Source organism: Nanorana parkeri, unplaced genomic scaffold (genome assembly GCF_000935625.1).
Source record: "Nanorana parkeri isolate BGI_ZX_2015 unplaced genomic scaffold, ASM93562v1 scaffold9, whole genome shotgun sequence".
Classification (NCBI taxonomy): Eukaryota; Metazoa; Chordata; class Amphibia; order Anura; family Dicroglossidae; genus Nanorana; species Nanorana parkeri.
The window spans coordinates 1,713,336-1,741,242 of record NW_017306277.1 but is presented as its reverse complement, the minus strand read 5'-3'; the positions used below and the strand labels follow the sequence as shown (position 1 = coordinate 1,741,242).

Below are 27,907 nucleotides of genomic sequence, written 5' to 3'. Positions count from 1 at the left end.
GTAAGTAGCACACAAATTAAATTATACCTGAAACCTAAATGTGCAGGAGTTACATATGCCATGTTTACCATATTTACTAATATGTTGAATAATATATAGCAAGAAAGTGTGCATATTTAAAATCTAAAGAAAGACAGAATAATGTTTCAAATTCTCAGAAGCAGAATTTTAGGATTAAATATTACTTTGCTGTCCATAGCAACTAATATAATTATGAGATGAGAGTCTGCTTATTCAAATACCATATTAAAGCTGTTTTTTTATATTTTAATGTATGATAGAATCATATCATGCATCATATATGTTTTGTATACTTTAAACTTCAGCTTGCTTTTTTTTTTTTAAACCTTTCCCGATAGAATTTGCTTTTATGCAATAAATGTATTACAGTTGTTTTTACATGAATAAAAAAAGACCCAAATAATGATTAGAAAGGTGCATGGATTTAAAATTGTATGCAATGCAAGGTCTAATTGTGTTTACAGAGTTGTACAGTGCAGCATAAACTGTGTTTTCTCCATAAACCCACAAATAATAATGAGTAATTTTGTTTCATAATTGTTTTTATATTTTTCATCAACCAGCAATATTTAACCTTTCATATTTTGTAGAAAATGTATTTAAAACTATTTTTGTTGTTTTTGGTTCACAAAAGTAGTGGTACACTACCACCATAAAGCTTAGATCTTGCAGGTATCAATGAGTTAATAGAATAGGATATATGACAGACTGAATCGCAGTCACCTAGATTAAGTTTCAATAGTATTTCCCTTAATTAGCAAAGCTAATATAAAACACTGTAATTTACCAGTCTATTGTTTTGCAGAATTTGGTTTTTGAAATCTTAGAAATTCTGAGAACCTGACATAAAAAGGGGAAAAACTATCTTTTAAAGGGAACTGTCAATTACCCCTGTTTGTTCCAAAATAATTACTGCCATGGAGCTGCCTTTTTACTTAAAGTTTTTTTTTCCACTTGTAGGTGTATAACATAACAGTCGGATAATACTGGGGAACTGAAGTGGAAACTATTATAGACAATAACTCTAAAAGCACACAAAGCTTTATTTACAAGTCATGGTGTGGCTGTTGCCGCAAGACATTCTGGCCTATTAAGATGCAGCCGTTATATCTTTTTTTTGTTAAGTTACTAGATCTGTTAGCAGTAAACAATCATAGTGAGTTGGTTTTTATTTTAAACCGTGTGATGAGCACTTAAAGATACATATACCTTTTTACATTTTTTTTTTACAAATATTCAGTAAAATAGTAAATGTTTTACTATATAAATACAGTAAAATAGACAGAAATATAAGGAATTACATATAACCTCTATATTAATATCATTGTTTTTGCATTTTTGTTTTAAATTAATACCTTGTCAATGCTTTAGCGAGTTTTAGAAGATGATGCCACATTCTCAGGGGCCACACGTTGCCCCCTTTCGCCTGATAATTGTTTGCTTTGTGTAAAAAAAAAAAAGTTAAATTACAGTCCTATTGCTCCCCAAACGCTCTTAATTTTCACCCTGGAAATTACACAAGAGTGTTAACTAACTTCAATTCACAGGGTCTGACAAACTCATATTACAGAAATTTGATGGCTTGAGATCAAAGGTAAAAAAAAAAACAGAGAAAAAGAGATCTATTATTTGTTTGCAAACATACTTTATCTCAGGAATGAAAAGGTATTTACCGCAGTTTATATAATGAGTGATGTCAGGAAATTTTAATGAGTTTCTACTGAAAGGCAGCTCTTTTAACTGGAGTTTTATCTTTACAGACTCAGGGTTGCTAGCTGTTGTTCATGAAATATAAGATAAGCAATTTGCAATCTGTAGCTTGGTGCTGGCAAAATAGCGTGGTACAAAATAGGCTAAAATAGACACAATTACACAATGACATATTCGGAGACGGTGAAGCTGATTTGCTAAAGCAGTTAAGAATATTCACTAAAATTATGAATATTCACTTAGATTATCCAGTCATGAAAAGCAAATTCCTGTTCACCTTGAATAACCAATCGTGTGCACATGCTTTTCACATTACTGGATAATATAAGTGAATATTTACCCATTTTGTTGAGTGAAGATTCTAATCTCATAAACAAATCATATTCGCCTATCAATACTAACTGAGAAAGTGCTTCACAGTAAAATGGGTGGATCTTTACAGAATTCTAACCTCCATAGTCAGTATGAGTTGTAAAGGTTACAGCTTGTCAAATTTTCAACCATTGTTCTGTAAATATATATTAAAAACACAAGAGAGTGGCTAAGACAGAGGCCTTGGTGCACAGGGAAAAATATACTCTTAGTGATTCTTGTAGTTTTTAAAACTCTATGTTGTTTCTTTTAATAATGTTATGAAATATTGTGCATTGCACAAGGCTTGATATAAGTCAATACTCACTTGTATAGCAAATGGATATAAAAAAGCAGACTGTGGGGTTGATTACTAACTGCAAATAGATTATTTACTGTGCAAGGGAATTTTCACTTTGCAATGGAATTTTTCCTTAGCTTAGTTGATGTGGTGAAAATTCACTTTGCTAAGAATACCCAATCATGTACGAGGAAAATAAAAAGAAATAGTATTTTGTTTGGTCGATTGGATGAATGAAGTTCGTAGAGCTTCACCTCTTTCACTGAAGAACAGTCTTTTTGCCTTTAAGTAAATCAACCCCTGTAAGGGCAGTCTTATGATTACTGCATCATTCCATGTGCTGATGTACAACCACTTTAGCTGTATGGACAGTATATGCATAGGGTTGTACCTACCAAAGATCAAGGTATAATATTAATCCTATTAAGGTATACTGTTAGTAGGCCAGTTATAAGTTTTGCATCCTCTACTGTATTCATTAGGCAAGATGTCTTTACTCCAATCAGAATTGTGTCTAAAAAGCTGCTGGCTTTTCAACTCACTGCTTTTATCACACAACAGCAGGCAGTATAAATAGAAATACTGTATTGCACTCCAATGCAGTGTTAGTGTAACAGCCAATTCCTTCTTAGGATAAGTCAAGAAGAGAGGGAATCCAGTACAAAAGAAACATGTACTCATATATAGACAACAGCTTGCCCAAGTTACCATGCTAATCAGGAAATTTTAGTGGGTGTATTAAACATTAGTCGACTGGCACTAATGCAAATCCCTCTGTTCTATGTGGTTGCCAGACTCCATGTGGTAAGTAGCCAGAGCGGAGATCTTATTGTTTAAACTGTGGAACATTGATCAAACCATCTTGTTCCATTACAAATAGTATGCTAATATTTCCTTACCCATATTGTTGAAACTCACTCCAACAGAGGCACAGTATATTGGGTTATCTATGTGTCTTATTATGTAAGATTTCTTAGAGGCCTTAATAAAGATCTTTGAAGATAACTTGAATGTGACCATTTTTTGGTATTTAATGCCCCTACTATCATAGGCATCAGTAGGAAAGGCCAGAATAAAAACTATTTACAACATAACTAAGAAAAGTTAATACATGTTTTATTTTTGAACTGTAGGAATTCAAAAAAAGAAGACAAAAATGTGACACAAAAAAGAGAAAAGGCTAATATAAAAATATACATGACAGTATGTGAGGGCTAGCGAGATAAGGTATAATCAGTTATATTATCAATATAAAACAGCCAAGCAGAAAAAATACATTATTTAATATGTTTGGATGGTGTATTCCATGCAAAATATTTATTTTTTAGTTTAGGGGTATCCTATCCAACAAATGTATCCATTTTCCTTAAATAAGATAAATAAATAAGATATAAAAAATAAAGTCTGCGTGTTCAATGATGGCTAGTGATAGATTGAGGCATGATTCACAAAATGGCTGACTTTATGGTCTGTACAAACTGGTAAATTTTAATTTAATTTGAAATGCAATGTTATTTTAATGTAAGTTAGATAATTGTTCAGTTTTCTATATACAAATTCCAGCTTCTCTGCCCCTACCTTCCCTACATAAACTTGTATGTAGTTGCTGAGGGAAGGAGTGCAGGGGAATGCTAAAGTGTGTCACTTGGGTGACACCTCTGAGTCTGCTGGAGCTGCTGACATCACATCCAAGATGGCAGCACCCAGCAACAGTCTCAGGGCTTTTGGATATATACACAAGAGAGACTTTTACAGGTAAATAAAATGTATGACATAATTTAATTGCACAACAGGGTCTCTTTAAGATATACTGCTGCTTGGTTAATAATGGCAAACTGAAAAATAGTTTAAATAATGAGAGTGAAATTATTATGGGCCTCCTCTAACTGTGTTTTTTTTTTACTCCACAGAAACCTGGAATGGACCTCGCTGATGCCTATGTTACATTTGTGCGTCACTCTCAGGATATCCTTCGTGATAAGGTCAATGAGGAGATATATATAGAAAGGTTATTTGATGTAAGTAAATGCCTTCTCCTCCTTGGTCAGCAAGGGGGAGACGCCCCAAAATGTGACAAAATAAAAGACAGGGGGATAAGTCACATTTTGAAAAAAAAAAAACAGTGATCTTCTTACAAACCTTTCTTTCCCCTCTAATTTGCTCTTTTCTGCTTTAAATCTCTACTCTGGTGTACTTTGTCTTGGTCTGTGTCTGATACTAATCTCTGGGTGGACCTTTTGTGGAAACGAGAAGCAGCTTACTGTATGTTGTGTATGTAATATCTAAAACTCCTTTGTGTTTTCTTTTTTTATGTTTTCTATGCTTATTACAGCATGACAGCCTTGAGTTTATCACACACCTAAGTTAAACCCTTTACCTATCTCTGATTGTATGTCTAGATTATGTCAGAAATTACTAAATGTGGTAGATATTCAACGGTAGCAAGGGTTAAAATCTGAAGGCAAATGGATAAATTGTAATACTTTAATCATATAAATAGCAAGTATCATGTTTTGTAAACATAACAAGATGCTGTATAGTGATTGGAATTTGTCCAGATCAGATGCCTTGATCCACTTACAGAATGATATATTTTGTTTAGTAAAGTTCTAAAAGTATTTTGTTTTTAATTCAATGTTGACTTAATTGAGTGTTCAAGTTGTCTGAACTGGTGTAAAATGTGTTCTCTTAAAGCGGACTTTGCCCCAAAAAAGTTTTCCTTTTTTTTTTACCAAGCTCCGCTCCCTCTATGCCAAAATGCTGCAAAACATAAATGAAAAAAACTTATGGGGAAAAAATGCATTACATATACCTACCTTTCCCCCAGCTACTGCCTGTAGAGCCTAGGCAAGGGTGACATCATCCTCCTTCTGGCAAGGTACTGGGGAATGCTGAGTAGTTCTTGTGAGAACACAAGATTTGGGCTACTCACCAATCCTGAGATCTTGTCGGAGGAATTATGACGTCAACCCCTTCAGTACTAAATCTGGGGGAAAGGTAAGTATTTTTATTCCCTAAAGCATTTTTCATTATTTCTTTTCTCAGCATTTTGGCATGGGGAAGCAAAAGCTAATAAGCTGACCTTGATTTCCAAACCAATTTATAGTTCAAGGACAGCTATTATTATGTCCAACCCTAAAACTTTATTTAGATACGTTATTTTTAAACAAAAAATATTAAAATGTAAATATACAGACATGCAACAATACAGATCAGTACAACATTCCAATTAAATAGGTTTTTTTATGGGAAAACAACAATTTCAATGATAATATAAACCCTATTTAGTTATAAACTGCGCTCCATAACTAGATTGACCTGCATGGTTTATTCTCGAGAAAATACTCAGATTTTTTTAAACTGCAGTATGTAAATCAACATTTTTGGGTTTAAAAAGACATGCTGCAATCTGGGCCTACGTTATATTGGCATTATAGTTCAAGCTATTTAGTATTCCTAATCCTTGCAGTCAAAAATTACACATGCAGCTCCAGTGAAAAGAGTGTAATCTCAATTGCTGGTCTATTGTGCCCAAAGCAAAAACGTTCGGTAAATTAATGGCAGTTAGAGACTCAAAGTTTGCTTCTCTTTTATGGTCTATGTACCAAGAGAACATGATACAAATTCCAGTTTGGTAGTGTTAAAAAAAAATAGTAAAGCAATGTTATTAATATTAAAGAATGGAAGTATTTAGAGGCTGATTAACTACGGGAGTTGCGAAGCATTAACCAAAGAATTGTGTGAATATTCACTTAATTTATCTATACATGTGAAGGCAAACTCCTGTTCAGTTATTTCATCTGCACATGATTAATTAAACTGAATATTCATACAATTTATGGTGGGAAGATTCTCAACTCCTCTAGCAAATCAGCCTCTTAGTGTCCACAGGGGTAGCTACACTTTGGTGTAGTGACAACAGCTTCTTTCTAAGGAGGCCAAGATAAGGCCCTCTCATGGCATTTCACCATTGAATACACTGCTGCCTCCATGCTTTTACAGCATTAGCTTCCTGCTTTTACAGTTAGGAGAAGAAAAACTCTTTTCTGCAATTTTTAACACAGATAGTGAAGGAGAAGGCTGTGCAAGGTTAGCGGGATTTGGTTGAATTCCCCTTGCTGGCCTTTGGTGGCGGCAGTGGTGAAAAGAGTCCCATATGTAATAAGTCTCATTAGATAGAAGTCAGAATATTTGTGTTAATGTTTCTGTCGCCTTCAGTGTATGACACATGCTGTATTCTTGTTTGTAACAATGTGCAGCCAAAGCTAGGACCACAATACCTGTCTGTTTTTAACTAGGTCCTGTGTATAGCATGTGTCCCTAACTGTGGACTATTTATCAGACTTGTCATGTGCATCCATTATGTTCACGCCATGCACTGTGTGCTTACTCTGCTTTTTTACTTGCTTTCACGCTGTGCTGCAAACTTTTTCTTTCCCAGTCAAAACTTTCTTCTGCGTGATCTTTGGTTTCCCTTCTTGCGTATCCTCCCTTAAATGATTGTTTCCTTTTATGATTTTTTTTCACTCTCTCGCTGACATCCTTCTAACTGAAATGGAACTTATCTCTCATGTCAAAAGTTTTTTCACATTATGTCAAGTGGCATGATTTAGAGTCAAATAATCTTCCTGTGTACATCTACTAGCATGACCCACGTCCACTGAGAATGCCTGCTACATGCATACAGCACATGGAGTGGTAGTCCTCGCTCTATGCATGCGTGCCCATTGAAATTTTTTCAAAATCTAGGAGTCTGAGAACTAAACTTAATATACACATCCAGTAGGCATCAAATTAGGACTTAACTCACAGAAAGAAAAAAAAAATTGGAAATTTTTATCAACGCCAAATTGTCTGTGGGTTGTTCTTTTGATGGTTACACTGCCTTTTCTAGCCTCACCCCTTTTTTCTCCACCTTTTTTTGTACCCTTATTTGTTGTGTCTAGTGATTAGTGAAAGCAAAGACTCTATTTTGCACTTGAAACAGCTGTTATTGTTAAAATATGGAGACTTCCAGATGTAGATTTTCAATACCAGATATACAAAAATACTATACTTGTTGCATCACATTTGAAAAACAGTTTAAATAATGTAATAAAGTATCATAATCTTCTTAGTTTTTAAAATTGATTTCCTCAACATAATAGAAGCACACTGAATTGTAAAAAGAGCTTAAGCGCATATGACATTAGAGACTAAAACATAATCACGGTTATATTGTTGGCTTACTGTTTGCTGATTATGTGCTACATACCCGAGCACATAAACAACTAAACACCCACAGGGTCTCAGACAATTTTAAAATTGACAAGTCTTGCAAAGTCACTAATCTGAATGTACAGAATGTAATTACAAATATTACTGTTTGTCCACTTTACTTCATTCAGGCCTTACTAATCTCATTGAATTCACGGGGCTACCTAATGCCCAGTAATTATGTTTATCTTGATATAGTATAGTAAGTGGACTTAGAAATAGCTGACAAAAGTGCAATAAGGACTTTAATAACAGTAGGTTTGTAATCCTTCTCATATTTTTTGTTTCTTTCCTTGTTTTAAGCACCTCCCATATTAGAATGTTGTTCCCTTGTTTTTTTTTAGTGATTACCTTTTTTATTATTATATCTTTCCCCAAATTTTGTTTTACGTTACCTTTTTATTTACCCCTTTTGTCTTCCCCTTTTAGAAAAGGCTGGATGATAATTGTTCTGTCATGTGCCTGAAAATTTTTGAGGTAATTTTTTTTTCCGTCATCTAAAATGTTATTTTTGCCCATTTCATTTTGCTACAATTCATATTTAGCATAGTCAAACTGTTCACTCAGTACTATTTCTTCATATTGTTTTAACAGCACTCTGGATATATTTTTTAATGTGTCTTTTTGTCTCCTGCTGAGAAGAAATCGAATATCAATTTGTTGCAAATTAGTTCAGATTTTTTTTTCTTTTACATTAGGGATTATTTTGTTTCATGTAAGTTTTTTTTAAATTCAAGATTTGCCCAGGTGCTGGAAAAAAACAGAAGTTAATCTTCAAGATGTTCATTTAATCCGCTGCTGTAAAATATTTTGTGTTCAAGGGTTTCATTAACATGATCTGGGTCACGAAATGGGCTGCTTAGTTGTGGGCAGTTTGTTTTTTTGCAGACCTTCACAGACAAAACTATTCTCATCATACCGCTATATTGGAATATTTAAATATCTTAATTCATTTAGTTTCCTGGCAATGTCTGAAAGGAAAAAATATATATTTATAATGTAAATTAATTTAAATTTGATTTCCTAGAAATACTGCTTTGAAGGGAAACTTGTATGAAATTATATGATTCACTATCTGAAACAACCAATAATTTTTTTATAAAATGATATATCATTTCATCAGAGTAGCTTTTAATAAACTTTTCTTTTCTCTTAACATCACCGGGATATTTTAATAATGAATTTAAGAGTGCTATTAAAATGTTTTTATTTTTGCTAATGAAGGATTTACTATTTTTACCTTATGGGTTCCATGGACATTTTATTTATTTTGTGGAGTTCAAAGGGGTGTATTCATTTTATGTTATTTTACTGCCCTATATTTTAATATTTATATTAGTAATGTAATGATGAATTAGTAATATATCTAAAGCAATAACATGTATTTATAGGATATATATTGCATAACTATTAGTTCCTAAATATAAGTTTTGATTATGGAACCCTTATTACGTCTCCTCACTCCCCTTTGAAAAACTTTTATTTGAATTTCAAGTAAGTTTTGTTATGGCTGGATATATTTTTTATTTATTTTTCAACTATTACATATATTGATTTCTGATGGTGGGTCTAGAGAACACACAAAGGATACTCGTTGACTTTCCATTGAGTTCTGATATTAAAGTGGCATTTCATGGAAGTTTTAACAATGTTTTGATATCTATCAAAATATATCAACTCAGTTAAACAAATCAACCTAGTTATGTGGTCATTTACCACAGGATTTGTGCAGCTGTGTTGTAAGATGAGAGCTATACGTTTTGTAGGTCTGTAACAGACCAATTGTCAAGAGTGGCTTTTGTAAGCTAAGCTTAAAGGTTAGTGCCAGGCAAACGACTACGTACACAGATAAATTATATATATTGGAACTGTTTCGACTGACAGATGATTTGTACTTGTATCCATCCCGATTTACACAGCTTTACACGGCCTGTCTCCGATCCTCCAGCGTTACGTGAAGGAACGAATGGGGGAGGGGGCGGGCACAGCTGGCTCTGCTTCTAGATTGGCAGAGCCCGCTGTCACTCATGCAGCTAGGTGAATCTCGACTGTATTGTTGGGATCCGTCCCAACTGCGGCGCTCTCAGTATATCGCAGGCTACTGAGCTTTGGGTCACGGTAGGAGGTCATTATATGTCCTCCCGGGATGCTAAAGAGAACTATGGGGAAAAACACTTACCCCATAGATCTCTTTTAAAGTAATTATTTTTCTTGTGTGGAGGATTATGAGGTGAGGCTAGTTGCATAAATATCACTTATGTACATCCTGAAGATGCCCAGAACAATGAGAACAATGGACAAGGGCACAGAGATCTTTGAGCCATCTCCATTGAAAACATTTCACGAGCATACTTTTAAAGACTCCTGAACTACGTCATTGTTCTGGGCCATGGACTTAAGTAGGGTATACATGGGTAGATTTTTGCATGAACGTTCATATGAAAAATCCCATCGGAACATTCGATACTGGCATCAGAAACTTGGCAATTGTTGTTCGAAATCTAATTTTTTCGATCGAGAAAGCATTTCCAACATGCTCCTCCTGAAAATGTTTTGTAACATTGACATTTTTTTCTGTCGATTGCACTACACTATTTGATAGATATTTGAAGGAACTTTCCAAAAACAACTTCTTTCATACAAAATTCTAACCATGTATACCCTACTTTAGAAAGCATTGGAGGCAGTGGGTCAGGATTTCAGCCTTTCATCTATCATTTTTTATAAGGAGGTCAGCAATTGCAGACCTTGTATTTCTATCGTGACAGAATGCCATGCAAAATATTGGCCTTACTTAACTTTAATCTACCCGAGAACCAAGGAGGGTGATTTGCAACAAGCGAGATGTTAAGAGTGGAATAAAATCTCCATGGTTTATCTTGACCCACTTCTGGCTGCCAAAACATTGTTCATTTCAACTATGGTTTTCAGCTTTTACAACTTTGCTTTGAAGAAAATAGACTTACAGTATAATATATCTGATTTAAGAAATCATACGATCTAAGAAGATGTTGTTTAATAAAGAAAAAATATTATTATTTCAAGATTTCGCCCAAGGAAAATGTAAGGATTACAACAGATGTGCTTAGTGACGGCTCATCTGCTTAAGTCTAGCAGTCCCCAAGATCAGTGATTAAAAAGCCATCTCCAAGTTTAATGAAAAACACTATTTCGATAATAATACCATGCATCTGATAGCTTTCTTGCAGAGTCCTTGTGAAGGCAAATCAGACAGAAAAAACATTTGACTGGAGTTGATACAGGGATTATATGGGTCAATTATACTGTTAATCTGTCTGGTAGGGATTAAACAGTTATAGATTGCCTCTAAGCATTTGGCTTGTCCTTGGCAGTTATCAGATCAAACTGGTTGTGCTTACTGCAAAGTCTAGTAAGAACTTAATCATGTAGTGATATGGGCCAGATGAAGATGAGCTGAAGTATAGCAACTGGTGCGTTGCTTTTGAAGAGTTGATCACATGCCATTTGTCTGTCTTAAGTATTTCTATCCAAAATGTCATCATGGTTCTTCCTTTTATATGTCTCTGGGGTTTCATATGTTAATTTAATAGAATGTAAATCAAATGTAAATCAAAGATTCGAGATGTTAAATTGACTCAGGTTCACAACTTCTTGCTTTGTGGTATCTGTTTCTCTAGATATAAAGATTAGAATATAAGAAAAATGGTAAACTGGCATTTGAAAGTATAGAACAACATTGCTGCAGTTTTAGGCCTCATTCACAATACTAAGAGCCGGCCCGTACAGATCCGTGCGGCTAATACAACTAATACAATAGTCATGCCATAAGAATACAATAAGATGTATTGGTATTGGTATATTAGTAGGTGGGAGCAAGTGTTCTTAAGATGGAAAAGAAAATGAGAGGAAACATAAAAAAATAACCTTTTATCATCTTCTATTCAATCTCAGCCACAGGTGTTATAGCATATGAACAGAATCATGTAATATAGCTAAAAAATGTAAAACTATTAAAGTACAACTATACCATAAAGTGAAAAGTGGATTCCTAGAAAAACATTACAAATAGGTGCAAAATTTGACTTCGCAATTCTCGTCGGTGATCCTGCCAGCCCTCCAGTCTTCCTCCAGAAGGGTGATAACACTGCCACTGTGGGGAATTCACTGAAACATTGTCACTCTCAGCAGTTGCACAGGGCTTCATCTCTACATACACTGAGAAACAGGTTTATTTATGTTGTCACAGTTGATAACTCTTCCCCCCTGAGGGCAATCAGTATCCAATATGTGATCCAAGAGAGCTCCCTGCACCTGAAGCAGGGCACTATGTGGATCCAGGCACTGACTACTTTGGCAGCCACTGTAATGATGTCACAGGGGCACAGAAGATGATCTCACCCCCTAGAAGAAGGTAAGTAAAAAAGGAAAACAACCCTTGCTTTTACAGGGGGAACGGAAAATGTGGCAAAATCTTTTAGGCAGAGATTGATTCTAACTACTTTAAGTGATTTAAACCATCGTGTATACCTAAACCAGTTGTGCATTTCAATTGCCTTTTTGAAATGACCTTTGAAACAAATCACAGATCATTCTTCTTTCACTGTTATGTCACTGGCATACATTTACATGAGCCCTTTTCTCTAGGCTGTGCATTTTTCTATTAAAACCTAGAGATTTGCACAGTATTTCAATGCATCATATTTAACTCTTCTAATAGCAAAATGTTTAATATCTTCCCCAGTTTTAGCTCTTTAGGGGATTTCTGCAGAGTTTTGCAGGGACAGCTTTGCATTCAGCGAGAGATATTTGCTGAAGACAGTTAATTTGTTTTGTATCCTTTTCTGAGAAGATTGTTTCTTAATCATTCCGAGAAGCCACAGTGATTGCTCTGAAAATGCTAAGGTCACCTCAGTTTTACGAAATTGATCTGCCTGACATCCTGCTCACTGGTATTAAACAGCAAAAAGATTAACTGCATAGGAACTTCAGCAGGAACTGGCGTGAGGAATGGCAAGGCTTTCACAGAGGCAAAAGACAGCATAAAACATGTCAGTTTACGGGCAGACTACATTTAAGTGCACCTGTACTGGTGGTATAAACATGCTGCTGTGGAGGGGAGGCAGATACTGGGCTTGGTGCTTTCAGTTATGATTTTTTTGTGCATTTTGGAAAAGAGTTGTATTTTTTTTCTTTGAGTGCTGAGTTTTTTAGGCACAAAAGGTTTACTGCTTAGTATTCTGGTAATAAGGTTTTCCTGTATTCACTGTTTTTAATAGCCAGTACAGTTTCCTTTCCACAGATTCCCAGATTCCTTTCCCATGATTCCCAGTTCCCTGTTTCCCAAGATTATTATTAGGTTGTTGAGGTGAAATTTACTTAAAGGGCCTATTCATACCATGCATTGCTTCCATGCATGGACGTTAATACTAATACATTGTTTTCCAATGATGCCCAATGCCCAGAGGTAGGCAAGGGTACAAATGCAAACATTATGACACTTGACCTGGTGATGCATAAGCTAGCGACCAGAGCTGATCCAAAAGTATGCTGTCATATCTTTGGTACAGACAAGTTTTCATTTGGGTAGTTGAGAGTCTGGCAGGACAGTGGGACAGGAGGGAAAGAGGGATGCGAGGGGGGAGAGTAGAGTATGCAGCAGAGTAATCAGATCAGAGGAGAGGGCTTTATACAGGTGCAACAACTGATGTTCGAAGCTAGGAGGTAGTAAAGGGAAAACCCACGTGCCCTAAATGATATGTTAGTATCTTTCCATGGATTAGGTTACATACCTTTTAGCAACATAAAACTTGAGAGAGTGATTTCCGTAAGCAGACAATCATTTGCTTTGCTGTTTTAAACAGGTAATCTAGGAGTTTAAATTGGATCGTGATTATGCTGCTTGTCTGCTGTAGTCTGAAAAATGTGGGCCCAAAATCTCAGTGCTGCATGTGTAGATATGAGCCTATTTCACAGCAGGTACAGAAAGTTAACAAGAAATAGTTTGGTACAAAGGAGGGTGCTAAAGAGAAAGCATAGCAGTAGTAGGGTTGGGGACCTCAATCCTCCTGAGTATTTGACTGAATCCCGGATGCAGAGCAAATGGATGGGGATACAAAGTTTGGGCCTGTCTTTAGGGAGCATTTTGACAGTGTCAACTTCCACAGCTTCGATACCTACCCAGAGTGATACTTCTGAGGTTGCATGGTACTAAGCGGGCTAACTCAATTGAGCGGCTAAGTAATATTTCTAGAAAGTACATCCAACCTCCTGTGTGTCTAATGTAATTCCATGGTACATTTGGGTAGCCTAAGCTTATAGTTATTCCAGATGATCCATCTTATATGGGTTTGCAAAGCTCTAAGTATGTGAAGAGGGACCGATACTGGGAGTGCTTTAAACAAGCAAAGTATCTTCAGGAGCAGCGTCATCATCACTGCGGCAATTCTGCCAAACCAGGAGATGTTAAATTTGGTCCAGGCCATAAGCGACACCTTCTATTTTGTAAGGGTAGCAGGGTCACTGGCAGCTTATATAATGTGTTAAGTCCTGGTTATGGATATACCCAAGTACAGAAGCGTGGAGGTGGACCATTGTAGTTTAAAGTCAGATTGTAGTAGAGAGACAGTTATTAGGAGAGAGGGAGTGCCCTAGATTTACCATCATTTATGATAAGGCCCAAAAAGCTAGCAAATTTATGTATTAACCATGAGGTTGGGTAGGGTGATGATGGGGTTGGTAATAAACAATAAGGCACTGTCTATGAACTCGCAGAGTTTAAAGCTCCAGCAAGGTCTAGGCCTGAAATATTGACATCATCCCATATAATACAGGTGGGGACTTGATCACATGAATAAATAGGGGACATTTTTTTACCCCTTAAAATGAGATAAGATGATAAAGTGTGCCCCAGGTACAAGATTAAATGATTGTTCAATCAATATAGACAGGCAAAAATGTCTATGTGCAGCCACCATAAAACTCTTGCAGGCACATCTTTCAAGACTACACTGGCAAAGGTTGATTATCTGGGTTGAATTTTTTGAGCAGTTGCTATATTATCCCTGGGATTAAAATGACACTGGAAGTATGCCGATGCTCTCAGCATTGACATGCAGTGGTTACTTGGGTAACATTAACATGCATGTCTTTGCCCCTTCTTAAAAAAAACAATGAGGTCCTACCTTGTGCACATAACCAGCCCATCATATGTATATGGCCAGGTTGACAGTATGAAACATTAACAAGACACATAAACATATTACAGCAATAGATGTTTGTTGAGTTTCACTCCCAGCTGATGCTGATGGCACTTGAGCCTGGATGGGCTGTGTAAATTTGGCGCTGACAGAAAATCGCTAGTTTTGTTTGCTTTCTGTATCCAAACTCTATAATTAAAAGAGGACAGCTCTGTACAGTACTGCATGTTTTTAAATATATTGACATAATTAGCGGTTTTGGTTGAGAGATTTTAAAAAAGCGTTGTGTCGCCTTGCGCCGTTTAAGAAAGAAATAAACATTTCGGCCTTGTGCATGTTAGAATGTCATCTGTTTGAATGGAGAGCGCAGCCCATAACATGTTGTTCCTTGTAGAAAAGAGATATGGTGGCATTTGCCTGATTAACTTGCTTGACAAAAAGTGACAGCTGCTGTGGATGCATGTAGATAAGCCTCACAGTCTAGTTCCGCCTTAGTACATCTGTCAACAGAAAGGGAAGAATAGGCAATGCAAGGAGACAAATTGGTCCCAAAAGGCCTTCCATTCATCCTCACAGGTTTGCTCTATTCAAGCTCCCACCGAGAATCTCAAGTATTAGGCGGCTTATTCAATGTCATTCAGTCTTTTGAATGAACCTACAAGTGTTTAATTTCTTTTTTTAACTCTGACAAATAAAAGAGTTGTTTTTTTTTTTGAATTAATTGTAAGTCTAGCTGATCAACACTCACAATATTAACTCATTGTTAAATAACTGTTCAGCCCATTGAGTGCTAAGAGATTTGTTAGAGCAACAGGTCTCCATATAATCTTGGGTTTCCATTATATATATATATTTTGTTGATGTTGTTGGAGGTCATGAGCTTACTTGGAGCTGTTTCAGGGCACTCATAGGGCAAAGATATGAGTGGGCTTGCACCCTGTGCACACTTCTTACCATTATTCCCAAGAATTTTCATTTGATCTACAAAACGTCATTAAAATCACGTAAACTATAACTAAACTTCAATGCATTAATACACGGGCAATGCTGTTTGCATTTTTTAACACATTTTAAGATTTTTCTAATACTGATATAAAATGTTACTGAGTATTTTATTAGTGTTTATTACAGTTTTAAATAATCACATTTGGTGAATATTAGCTTGAATACACTGGCCTATGTAAATAGATGCTAAATGCTAAATTTAACACTTATGAAAAAGAGCAATTTAAAGAGGCACCATCACTAGATGCTCAATGCTAATGTTCTAATTGATTTACAAAATGCATGTATGATACTTACCATTAGTCTCTCCATTGACTCCAGTATTACCCCCATTCCATGGCTGGTTTAAAGTGGTGGAAATATAGACAAAAAGACCCAGGTAAAGAAAAAGGCAGGTGGGCACACAATGGTAGAGAAAAAAGTAGCGATAGAGACTGATAAAGAAAGACACAGCATAGGACATATATAGGGAAAGACACAGATAGGTACACTCAGGTTGTGACAGTATTGTGTTGTGACAGAAAAGGGTAGACAGAATTATATATATAGTAAGACAAAGTTAAGACTGTAGAGACACAGATAAGGATACACAAAGTATATACAGGTAGCCCCCGGTTTGTGCCAGTTCCAGTTGCGCCATTTCAAAATAGCGCCTTTTTCAGCAGGTCAGGTGACTGCCATTGAAACAACATCGCCACCTAATGTATCCTTAAGGATATGCAAGTGGCTAGAATGCAACAGTATGAACAGTACTGTGCACAGTCTCTGGCAGCTAGATCAAGGCACAGGTGGAGGATAGCGGCTCAATCAAAAAACTGTGGACACTTACAGAGGCACACAGGGGGACACTTGGAGGTATGGTGGTGCAAACTTAGAGATGCAATGGTGGCACAGACATACACACGGAGATATACACAGCCACCTAGAGACATACTGGAGGCACAAGTGTACACTTGGAGCTACAGAAGAGAATAGGGTTACACTTGGACATACACTGGAGCACAGGGGTACCCTTAGAGATATGGAGGCGCATAGGGCTACACTTGGAGATATGGAGAAGCACAGGGGTACACTTGGACATATGGCGAAGCACTGGAGTACACTTGAAGAAATGGAGGACCAAAGGAATACACTTGGAGATATGGAGGATCAGAGGGGTACACTTGGAAATATGGGGGAGCACAGGGGGACACTTGGAGATACGGGGGGGGGCACTTGGATATATAGAGGAGCACATGGGGTAGACTTGAAAATTTGAAGGAGAACAGATTGTAAACTTGGAGATACGGAGGAGCACAGGGATACACTTGGAGATATGGAGGAGCACAGGGGTACACTTGGAAATATAGAGGAACACAGGGGTGCACTTGAAGATGCGGAGGAGCACAGAAGTTCATTTGGAAATATGGAGGCACATAGAGCCATGCTAGGGGCACAGAGGTACACTTGGAGCATTCATAATATTGATTTAAAGCTTCATATATAGTGTATTATGTCACCTCCCTCACTTCCCATTGACTTACATTATATACTGTGTTTTAATTTACATTGGTAAATCGAGGGTTACCTGTACAGACAGAGATAGGGACAAATGGAATAAGATACAATAGGTGCCAGATTTCATATTTGGTCAATTACATTACCCAGCTTCCCCGCCTCCTTGTTTACCATTTCAAATCTGACATTTACAGGCGGCAGTAATACTGTTGCTATATACAGATTTCCGTCTACATCAGCCGGAGGTTCGGGTGGGCGAGTGAACTGGCCAAATATGCACAATTTGTTTGGAATCTCTTCAAATCTTGGACTTAGAACATTTGCTCTTTCTGCCTTCCAGTTAATTTGGTCCTGATGTTATATCCATGCATCGTATGCAGATTTTAGTCACCTTGAAAGTCCTAGGCCATAACAAAACAAGGACTTAGACCATTAGATTATATATAGAACACACAATTGTAAAATCTCTTTGAACATTGGTATTTATAATATAGACTATTTTAAGGTAGATAGTGCAAAGTATTTCACTTTTTCTTCTGGATTTGATCAATGGCACCTGACCATTTACCAGTAATACATATTATCCAATTAAAATTTAAAGTAAACCTGTACTGAGAGCAGAGCCATATTTTCCATAATGGCAGCTATGGGCCAGTGCTTTGAGCAGGGTAAGGAGTAAGGGTAAGGAGGGCAACACTGCAGACACTGTGAAGAAATACATCCTAAAAAAACTCACAGCACAAGCGCTGAAGTCCTTCAAGCCATTCTCTCAGCAGCTAAGTTCCCACCTTCCCAAATTACATTCCCCTCTCCTAAATCACAATTTCTGTGTTTATTTTTAGGATGAGAAAACTTCATGCTTTCTACTGTGAACTTTAAAGATGATTTGCTCCACTGTGTCTAAAGCTGCAGTGGCCAGTGAGGGCTTCTTTTAAAACTAATTTACTGCTTGCTAAGAATATGCAAATGCTTGCATTTCCGTGGCCTGGGCACAATTACACTTTATTGTGCCTTTTTTTTCTTCTATTTCCTATAAACCATCCTCTTAGGTTTCTTAAGTGTATATAGATGAAAAGAGTCTTGGGTAAAGGGCAATTCTAAACACAAGTATAATAGGAAATCAGCGTAACAGACCAAAGGCTCAATTTTTCTTCCTTTCTATTATATATAATGTTATGTTAAACCTCATCTGTCTTACTGTGAGCACTTTACATGTTGATGTTTGATATTAGTAATTTCCAACTATTCCCCTTCATTATTCAACCTAGTGGTGCTTTCAGAATAGTCCGCAATATTTTCTATTTATGCCCATTCATAGAAGGATAGTGGCTCTTGTTAGCAAACAGAGAACCTGTATCAAAATCCTGCTGCTTACAGACCGACCCTCCTAAATTGGCAAACGTAATCTTTTCTGTAGAAGTGCAACCTCTGATTCCATCTCGAGAAACAAACATCTACAAGTCTCTTTGAGCCACAGTTTCCCATGTAGTGCAACAGGCAATTAAATTGCCATCAGTTTTTTAAATGGTTCAATGCGAAGGGGATGCTGAGTGCAATGTGTTGCAGACTCGTTCAGTGAAAAGTAGGTATTAAATGGGATTTAATTACATAGGAATGAGTCCAGGCAATGCTAATTTGCAGAGTTCTCATAACATTCTGCATAAGACCTTTGTTATGAGCCAGTCTCTGCACAAGTGCCCCCTCCACTCACAAACACTGTGGAGCTCTAGCTGTGCTTTGTATACAACAAATTGTCTTCCCTGTGTCAGAGTATATCACGCAATCCCTATAGCATCATGGAGCCACATCTGTTGGTGAAAAATGTGCATACCATTCACTCTTGTTATCTTTTTATTGACCATAGAATTATTTTTAGCTTTTTAAATATGAATTTCCTGTCAATTTTATAGCATGCCAACCAATAGGAAAATCACTAACTTTGCATTATTCTATGTAAAATGTGCTTTTTAAATTGAATATTTTTCCCACCTGACCAGCTTCAATAGCAGTGTTGCTGTAGGAGGAGACCACAAGAATTAAAAACAAACATCAGTGAAACTTTTTATTTTGTTCCTAACAGAACAGAAAAGACTTAGAGCCTCTATCAAGTTTTTTTGTTATTTGTGTCCCTGTTGGGGATGTTCACTTTCACTGCCGGTTAGGACAGGAAGTTATGGGAAATCTCTTCAAAGTTTAAACACATTTTAGAAGAGTGAGGAAGGGTTAAAACTTTTGAAAATGTTTCTTTTGCTGTTTGTACTTGTCCTGGTGCCATCTGATGCCACTATATCTTGTTCTGGCATAGCAGAGAGAGGAAAGAGGAAAATATCCCTAATGGTTTTAAAGACAGTAATATAAACCTAACCAAAATGTTAACTCTTCCCCATTCTGTCCTGATAGAAATGGACTTGAGTGCAAAGCTTGTAGATCTTAAAAATGTGTTCACACACAAAAACTGCCAGTCTGTAAGGATTCAAGTGAGTGATATGGAAATTGTCAGTCAAGTGGTGGACCAATGAATTTGTTTGGAATGCAAGCAAAATGTTGTATTGCTGAATACTTGCTGCTATTTGTTGTTGTCTGGGTACTGAAAAGAGCTTTAGAGAAGAGGTAGAAAAAAAGAACTGGGGATTGAGAAAAGCTACTCTGGACATATACAGGTAGGATATACAGGTCATAGGAGTCTCCCCTTGCACCCTGCCACAGGAAAGTAAACAGCTCAGGTATCCCAAAGAGCAGAACCCAGCATAGGACACAGGACAACTAAAGGGGTTTCCCCCTTTTTTAGGTAATCAGAGAACCCTCCTAATACTTTTTTGACTGGAGCAGGTGGGAAATGCCACTGATGACGTGAAACTCCTATTATGGTCCCACGAGGTGAGAAGAACAGAGGGTGCTAAGGCACGTTTACATGTGTTGAAATGCTTTACCACTTCCAACTGGGAATCAACTTATAGAGATCCCGTCATCAGAGCTTTAATTTCAACACATTTTTTTCCATAACATTTTATCTGCATTTAAAGTTTTTTATGAATGTTATGTATCTGTAAAAGTATCTTTTGTGTGAACAGCGAAAAGACTTGAGAATGCTGCTGGGCGCTGCCAATTTTTGTGTTATGTCAGCAGCCCCAGCAGACTCAGAGCTGTCACTCAAATGACACTCTATAGCAAGGGTGGGCAATTAGTTTTCGTAAGGGGCCACATAATAAACTGGGGCTGTTTTGCAGGGCCAACACATTATTGTGAAGGTGCGTAGCCCCACACACACATACTCAACTGATTAAATCTGATATGGGGCAACTAATGTAGAGGGCACTCCGATGGATGCAACTAATAAATTGTCCTGCGGGCCGGATAGGGACAGCCAAAGGGCCAGATGTGACTCACGGGCTATAAAATGCCCAGGTCTGCTGTATAGTATGTCCAGTGCTCATTCTCAGACAGCTACATACATTGCAAATTAATTTAAAAAAAACATTAATATCAATGAAAAATGCATTTAAAATACTTGATATTTCCGTTCTTTTAGCTGCAATATATTAGATTGGTGATGAAGTCTCTTTAAGGTGCATTTTCCTTTGATTGTTTTGTCACATTAGACTGTACAAATACAGCCCAGATAGACACCCAGACTGCAAACCTTACCTATAGTTCCACTTTGTTAGTCTATTACCCTTATATATACTGTATATGGTGTCATTGTATTGAAACTTTAGATACCCTGACACTGTTCCCATAAAATGCAATAGACCAAGTTACTGACATGTGCCTTTCATTGTAAAGGTGTTGAGCAGTAAAGTAAATGTGATCTGAAATCTGCTCAATATCTCATTAACCAATGGTAATGGGGGAACATTTTCTATCTCTAGATGGTGCTTGTAAAGCAATTTGTGATGTTGCTGGTGTTAAAAAAAGTCACTTTTTTAGCTGTTTGTGTTCCATTGGAGAGTTTTTTGTTTTCATTTTTACTGCCACAAACCCAACAAGAACAGCGGGTGAATCTCTGCTTAGAGAGTTTTCTTTGAAATATTTTGTCCACTGACAACTGTTAAATTTTGTCCCAGTAACAATGGCACCAGGACACATACAGAGAGGGTGACACTTCCCCACTTTATCTGATTTTGCTTTATACTACTCCTCTACACTCACTTTTCTTAAAGTTATATCCATGGGACTTGAATAAGCCTATGGAAGATTTTCATCTGCTTCTTCTACTATACTTTCACAGCACAAAATGGAATGATATAGATATATTTTAATTCTCCATCATCTTCAAAAATGCTGGAGGAACACATACCATCCATTATCTCTGTGGTTCAAAATCACCATAGCCACAGCTTCACCCAATCTGCATTCAAGTAATGGAGGATTTACATTGCAGAAAGTTGCTGTAAGATTCTATCTTTACTGACTGTTACACATTTTTCCTTTGTATAGGTTTACATGTAAAATCTTCCTTGTTAATCACCACATGTGAACATTCTGTTACTGATTACAGTGTCTACATGTCATTGTATTCATTGGCTTTCAATAAAAACTGTTGAACAACAACTTAAAAATGTTCAGGGCTTGTGGCCCTTCTATGCCTTACACTAAACATTGGCTTGCTGTACGGGCTATTCACTCGGCCGGGAGCAGGAGGCTCCCAGAGCACCCGGGAGAGTTTTATTTTTTTTATTTTTTTTTACAGCAGTAGAGCCGCCGGACAATAGGAAACTATTGGGCGGAGTTAGCTGTCACTGCTAGCTCCGCACAATCGGTTTCTATTTACTTTTTTTTCACTCGGCTGCCTACGGCAGCTTAGTGAATAGACCCCATAGTTTGCTGACTGTATACACATCTTAGAGTGTTTTGTGCAGAAATGTTGTAAAGGATGTTCCATGAGGACATAGGGTGTATAAAATATATACATAATTTATTAATGAATTAATCCAGGCAATGCTAATGTACAGAGTTCTCATAACATTCTACATAGACGTTTGTTATGGGGAAGTGCCCCCTCCACTTAGAGTTCTGGTTGTGCTTTGTAAACAAAATATTGTCTTCCCTGTGTCAGAGTATATCATGCAGTCCCTATAGCATCATGGAGCCACATTTGTCGGTAAAAATTGTCAATACCATTTTCTCATGATATCGTACCAGTGATTTTAGAATTGTTTAGCTTTTGTAATATGAATTTCATGTCAACTTTATAGCATGCAAACAAACCAATATACATAATTTACCTCTGAAATACAAATAACAATTCATTAATTTATTATATTTTCTGATATAATAAATCATAATATCTGATAATGTTTTCTTTCATAAAACCTTTAACTCCCTGTTTTGTAATCGGGTTTTTTTTCACATTCTATGCCAAAAAAGTACAACAACAGTTATTGTAAATTTGTTCCCTATGTACTCACATTACATTCCCCTACTACTTGTATTCTTATCTGGGGTGTGGGGAAAAGGCAGTGCCCCTATTAAAATGACATTAAACTCAGGAATTAAATCTTAAAAATGCATTCAAGTGCCTTAACTATTAACAAAATGTATGTTAAATGTATATAACTCAGCTGTAGATCCTGAATTCATGCTGACACTGTCCTTCCTTCTGGAGGGTGGACACTTTTGTTCCCCATGGTCCCTGTGTGTGTTGTAAAGTAGTCCACCGCTCCTAGCTCGCTCCCGTAATGGATTACAATTTCAATACAAATTAGTAAAATAAACATGAGATTGTAGTCCATCACAAGAGTGAGTTTTGAGCGGTGGCTACTTTATAACATGCACAGGGACCATGGGGAAGAAAAGTAGCCACCCTCCAGAAGGAAGGACAGTGTCAGCATGGATTCAGAGATGATTTGAGGATCTACAGCCGAGTGATGCAGAATTAAGTTACATTTTTGTTAACAGTTAAGGTACTTGACTGCATTTTAAAGGGTTAAACTCTTGAGTTTAGAGTCACTTAAACAAGGCTGGTAGATAATTTGAACATATTTATTTTTTATCTTTATTAGCTATTTGGCTAGCTTGGTTGTTGCTGCTATGACCAAAGACAGTTTCTGGAGGTGATTGTATTGTTTGAGTGAAGATGTTTTTCATAGGTGGAGATAAAATGGTGAATGGTAAAATCAGAAAAAAAACTAATATTGCAGAAGTCAATCTGTAAAAATGTTAAAGTTTTTTTGGTTTACAATGTTACGAAAGGAAAAAGACATTACAGCTTGAAAAGGTCATTAAATAATTTATTTGTTATGTTTAATAGCCACTTTCTGTATTAGGTGGTTGTGGCCACTATGAACAAAGACAGTTTTTGGAGGTGATTGTATAGTTCGAGTGTAGATGTTTTTTGTACATGGAGCACACACATGGTAAAATCAGAATAAAACCTCATATTACAGAAGCAAGTCTGTAAAAGTGCTAACTGTTTTTTGGTTTACAATGTTGATGAAAGGAAAGAGACTTTACAGCTTGAAAAGGTCTCCTTTAAATATCTGAAAACAACCTCATATTTCTCTGCTACAAAGATTCCAGCTATGAGAGGTTTCCCCTGCTATTATCTGTCTCAGTTTTAAATAGATTTGAAATGCTTGGATTGGCTGGAGCAGTGAAGCCAAGACTGTTGCAGAGGTCACTCGTGTGAGTTACTATGGAAATTGAGCAGTGTCACCAATAGTTGTGTTCTCATGAGCATTAAAGCACATAATAATAGACAAACAAGAGTGGTTAAAGCAAGCAGGTAGGATTACTTTGTCCTTTTGTCAGAAGTATAAAATGTCTTGTCGTCAGTTTTAAAGACTTCTCAACCCCTAGATCCACCCTGCAGTCACCTGCTGAGTCATTTTTAAGGCTTAATCTCCTGCCCTTAACAAGATGCTGTTTGCTAATTTGAGGCCAATGTGTATTTTCGCTAATAAATAAAGTAGGAGATTTAACGGTCTAAAAGTAAACAAACATCGCATCGTTAATGCAAAAAGAAAAATCTTTTCTTGTAAAAAAAAAATAGCGTTAACACGGCGCTCGCCGTTGTGTAGGAGATTTTAGAATAATAAGAAAAATACTTCCTCAAACATCCCCATCAGAACTTCCCTTGTAAAACTTGTCACTTCAGATTGCCATCAGCTCCTACAACAATAATGATTTCATGCTTATTGCTAATTGCAAGCACAGCTGAGGCTCAGCAGGACGCTCTTGCACAGTCTCAGGCCTTTATACAAGCTTCAATCTGTTGTGTAGCACTTGTTCACATACATAAAAAAAAAAAGAAAAAAAAAACTACCAGCAAAGGCAGAAAGAGGCAGAGTCCTAGGTTTCTTGTAATCCCTCTGCTTCCCTGCTGATAACCCAGCCCTATGAGCATTCCTGGTTTTGTCCCCCTCTTTAGAAAAGCTGAAGGGACCTTAATCTACAAGTATATAAGCTCCTGAATGAAAAAAAAATACAACTGCTTCAGGTGCATTAAGCCTCAGCGCTGCATCTGGTTTGCACGATTTTGTTTGCAGCACCCCTGGGGTAAGCTGCTGCTTCCTGCAAAATACGAGTGTGAACCACGGGTTCATGGCAAAGAGCAAGGAGGTCATGTTTCGAATGAGACCTAACAAAATGAAGTGAAGGGGTTTTTGCAGATGTTATACGGGTATGTGTAATGACACCACCTCCTTGGGAGTAGAGGTTCTCAGTGCGGATAATACAAAAATGTGCCACAGTCAGCATGCTACTCGAAGATTTATTCATATCAATATTTGCAATTTATATATTCAGAGACAAGTATGTTATGTGTGTTATGTATCATAGCACGCTCTTCCCCTGCTGGTAATGAATATCCGCTAGCGACCTGAAAAAGGAAAAATTTTGTGGATGTACTTTTTTTTTTTTTTTATTTGAAGCGGTAATTATTTTAACCTCTTATGTTACGGTGTGAAACCAGCCTTAGTCAGAAAACATAGAGGAGTGATGCCAGAAAAAGAAAAGTATTTTAATCAAGTCTGGCTTTTTTGATTGTTCTGCTTTTTTTCCGTAAGGGTTTTTTTTTACTTTTTCTTTTTTGAGAAGAGACCTATGTTTATCACAAGCAAGCATTCACTACTCTTTCCATAAAATAATACTTTCTAAGATTACTCTTGAACTTCCTTCATGCTAGTTTCAGGTCACGTCTCCCAGTTTTTGACCTCCACTTCATATTGAAAGTACTGCCATTCTGAACCTTATTTACACCCTAATGTATTTAAAGGTTTCCATTATGTCCCCCTTCCTTTCCTTTCTTTTTTTAAAACACTACATTTTAAAGCAGAACATGCAGTAAAATGCTTATATTAGGTCCAGGCCACCTTCACCTGTAAACATCACTGCCTAATGGTATTCTAGACATGTACCTGTATTGAAAAAAGTTATATTATATACTTTAGTAAACTATACATGGTGCGAATTTCGGACGGTTCTTGAAAAACCGTCCGAAATTCACACAGTGGGTGCCCCTATCGTCACCCTTCCACCAAGCAGCTCTAAATCGGCAGATCAAATGAGCAGGTTGGAAAATTATTTGCAACCAAACAGCTGCATCCTCCGTTCAGGTATATCTGACAGCAGCCACCGGCCGCTGTCAGCATACAAACAGAGGGGGGATCTTTTATATTTTCTTTTTCCATCCTGCAGGTTGAACAAAGGAAATATAACTGTATATACTCAGCTATACCCTACTCCCTTTGTCTGGTAAAGGAGGCATGATGCTCCTTCCAGGGAGATCCTGGGGAATGAAGAGCAGCCAAAATCTCATGAGAAGATGCTGTTGCATTAGGCTGGAGTGTCTTCTCTTGAAACTTAGGGTTCTAAATGTTCCCCAGGAATCTCTCTGGAACGATAGTGACATCGTGTCCTGCAATGCAGAAGATGGGAGTAAAGTAAGCACATGTAACTTTTTTTATTACGGCTAGATTTTTGAAGTACTAGTAGACTTTAATGGGGGAGGGGGCTCAGATTTAATAAAAGGACCTTGCATTTTACTGTATCCAATCTGCTTTAAGTCGATTTAAGATGTGATAGCAATCGAGTCAATAAATCGTTTTTGACTTGAAATTCTATTGGAGTGCAAGTGACTTTATACATACAGTCTGCTTAAAGTTCACCAAGTCTCTTTTAAAATGCTTTTTCCCGTTGCTTATTATGGTTGTAAATGATGGTAAATTTGATGGTGTGTTTATTTTATTTTGACTCTTGTTTTTACTAAGTATGAATTTTGATGCTTTGTCCAGTCATTGATCTTATCTTGGGAACAGCAGCTGACCTATAAAAGAAAACCATTCAATCCTCCCTCATGGATTAACCACTATCTACTACTACTATCACTACTATTATTACAAGATACCTATGTTGCAATCTTTGCTTGCCTTAGAACTGGTTGAAAAGCAGTTTGGACTTTCAAGAAATGATTAGTGGTAGAGAACAACAGGTAACCTGTTGAAAATGTCCGTCCTATTGCGGATTTTGAATCAGTTTGTTTCTGAGATGCTAGTTTTTGGTTCATCTCTTCAAATTGTGTTTGTCATGTGTCTGTGGCATGATGCAGGAGAGTCCTACCGCGCTCCTTACTGGTATGTCCCTTGCGGTGGGTGCTGTAGTGACTGTGGATGGCGTGGCTTCAGATTCAAGTAGTGAAGTATATCACCAGCACACCGAGGTCAAATCCTCACGAAGTGATGATTTTATTGATGCACACACATCTTGTCACATAGCAACATTTTGGGGCCACTCATGGTCCCTTCATCAGGCATGAGTTAGTAAGGTGTAATGGCATGGCATGATGACACCAGGTGACAAGCTTCTCATATTGTATTTGCACTTAAATATTACCCTACAAAGCAACTTCCGATCATAAGTTTTTATACATAGGGACAGCAGGAAGACCATTTACTTATAAGGTATTATTTCAATTTTTTTAATCTTTCAGTCTTCAGAGGTCACCTGTATACTCTACACACTACAGAGAAGTATTGCTGGATTTGTGGGGTGCATTATTAGTTTTTAGCTTATGTTTATAGAATGTATAGCCATAGAATTTAAAATACAATTGTGCCTAAAAGAAAACATAGTTGCCTCTTTATATACAGGTCCATTAGAGTTGACGCTTAGGCCCATTTCTAGGCAAATAACAACCCTATTCATAGACTTTTAAATAATAACTTCTAAAGAAGACTTTTGCTCATCGGGGTTGCCACTTTGAGCCTGCGCAAACTGGTCCCCTCACTATAACATCATCTGCTATTCACTCTTCTGTATCCTAAAATGACCCCACTACTGTACAGCCATAGGAAGTGTTTATATCATGCTGGCAGCAATGTGGGTACCCGAAAAAGGTCCCTCACACACTGCATGAAGGAAGGAAGACTACTTGAAACCTGGTGTGTCACGTGATCATGGAATTTAAAAAAGTATTAGATTAGAATTTTTTGGCTCAGGTGATAAGTTATAGGGGGTGGGGAGTACTGTGATCTCTGTTAGAGGTAATGAATACCTGCAAGTGCTGCACTTTCACATAACTTGCATGGTATACATGTACTTAAAGTCTGACTTGGAGTAGAGTACTTTCACCTTACTGAATGTATCATAG

General features: G+C 37.0%; 1 protein-coding gene across 1 annotated transcript in view; it reads left to right on the top strand.

Annotated features, from left to right (window-relative positions):
• The window catches only part of CADPS (calcium dependent secretion activator), a 372,013-nt gene that overhangs the window by 326,382 nt on the left and 17,724 nt on the right, over positions 1-27,907 (top strand). The window contains exon 29 of the mRNA XM_018554448.1: positions 4,294-4,401. Within this exon, the coding sequence (XP_018409950.1) occupies positions 4,294-4,401 (108 nt within the window). The remainder of the gene's footprint in view (positions 1-4,293; positions 4,402-27,907) is intronic.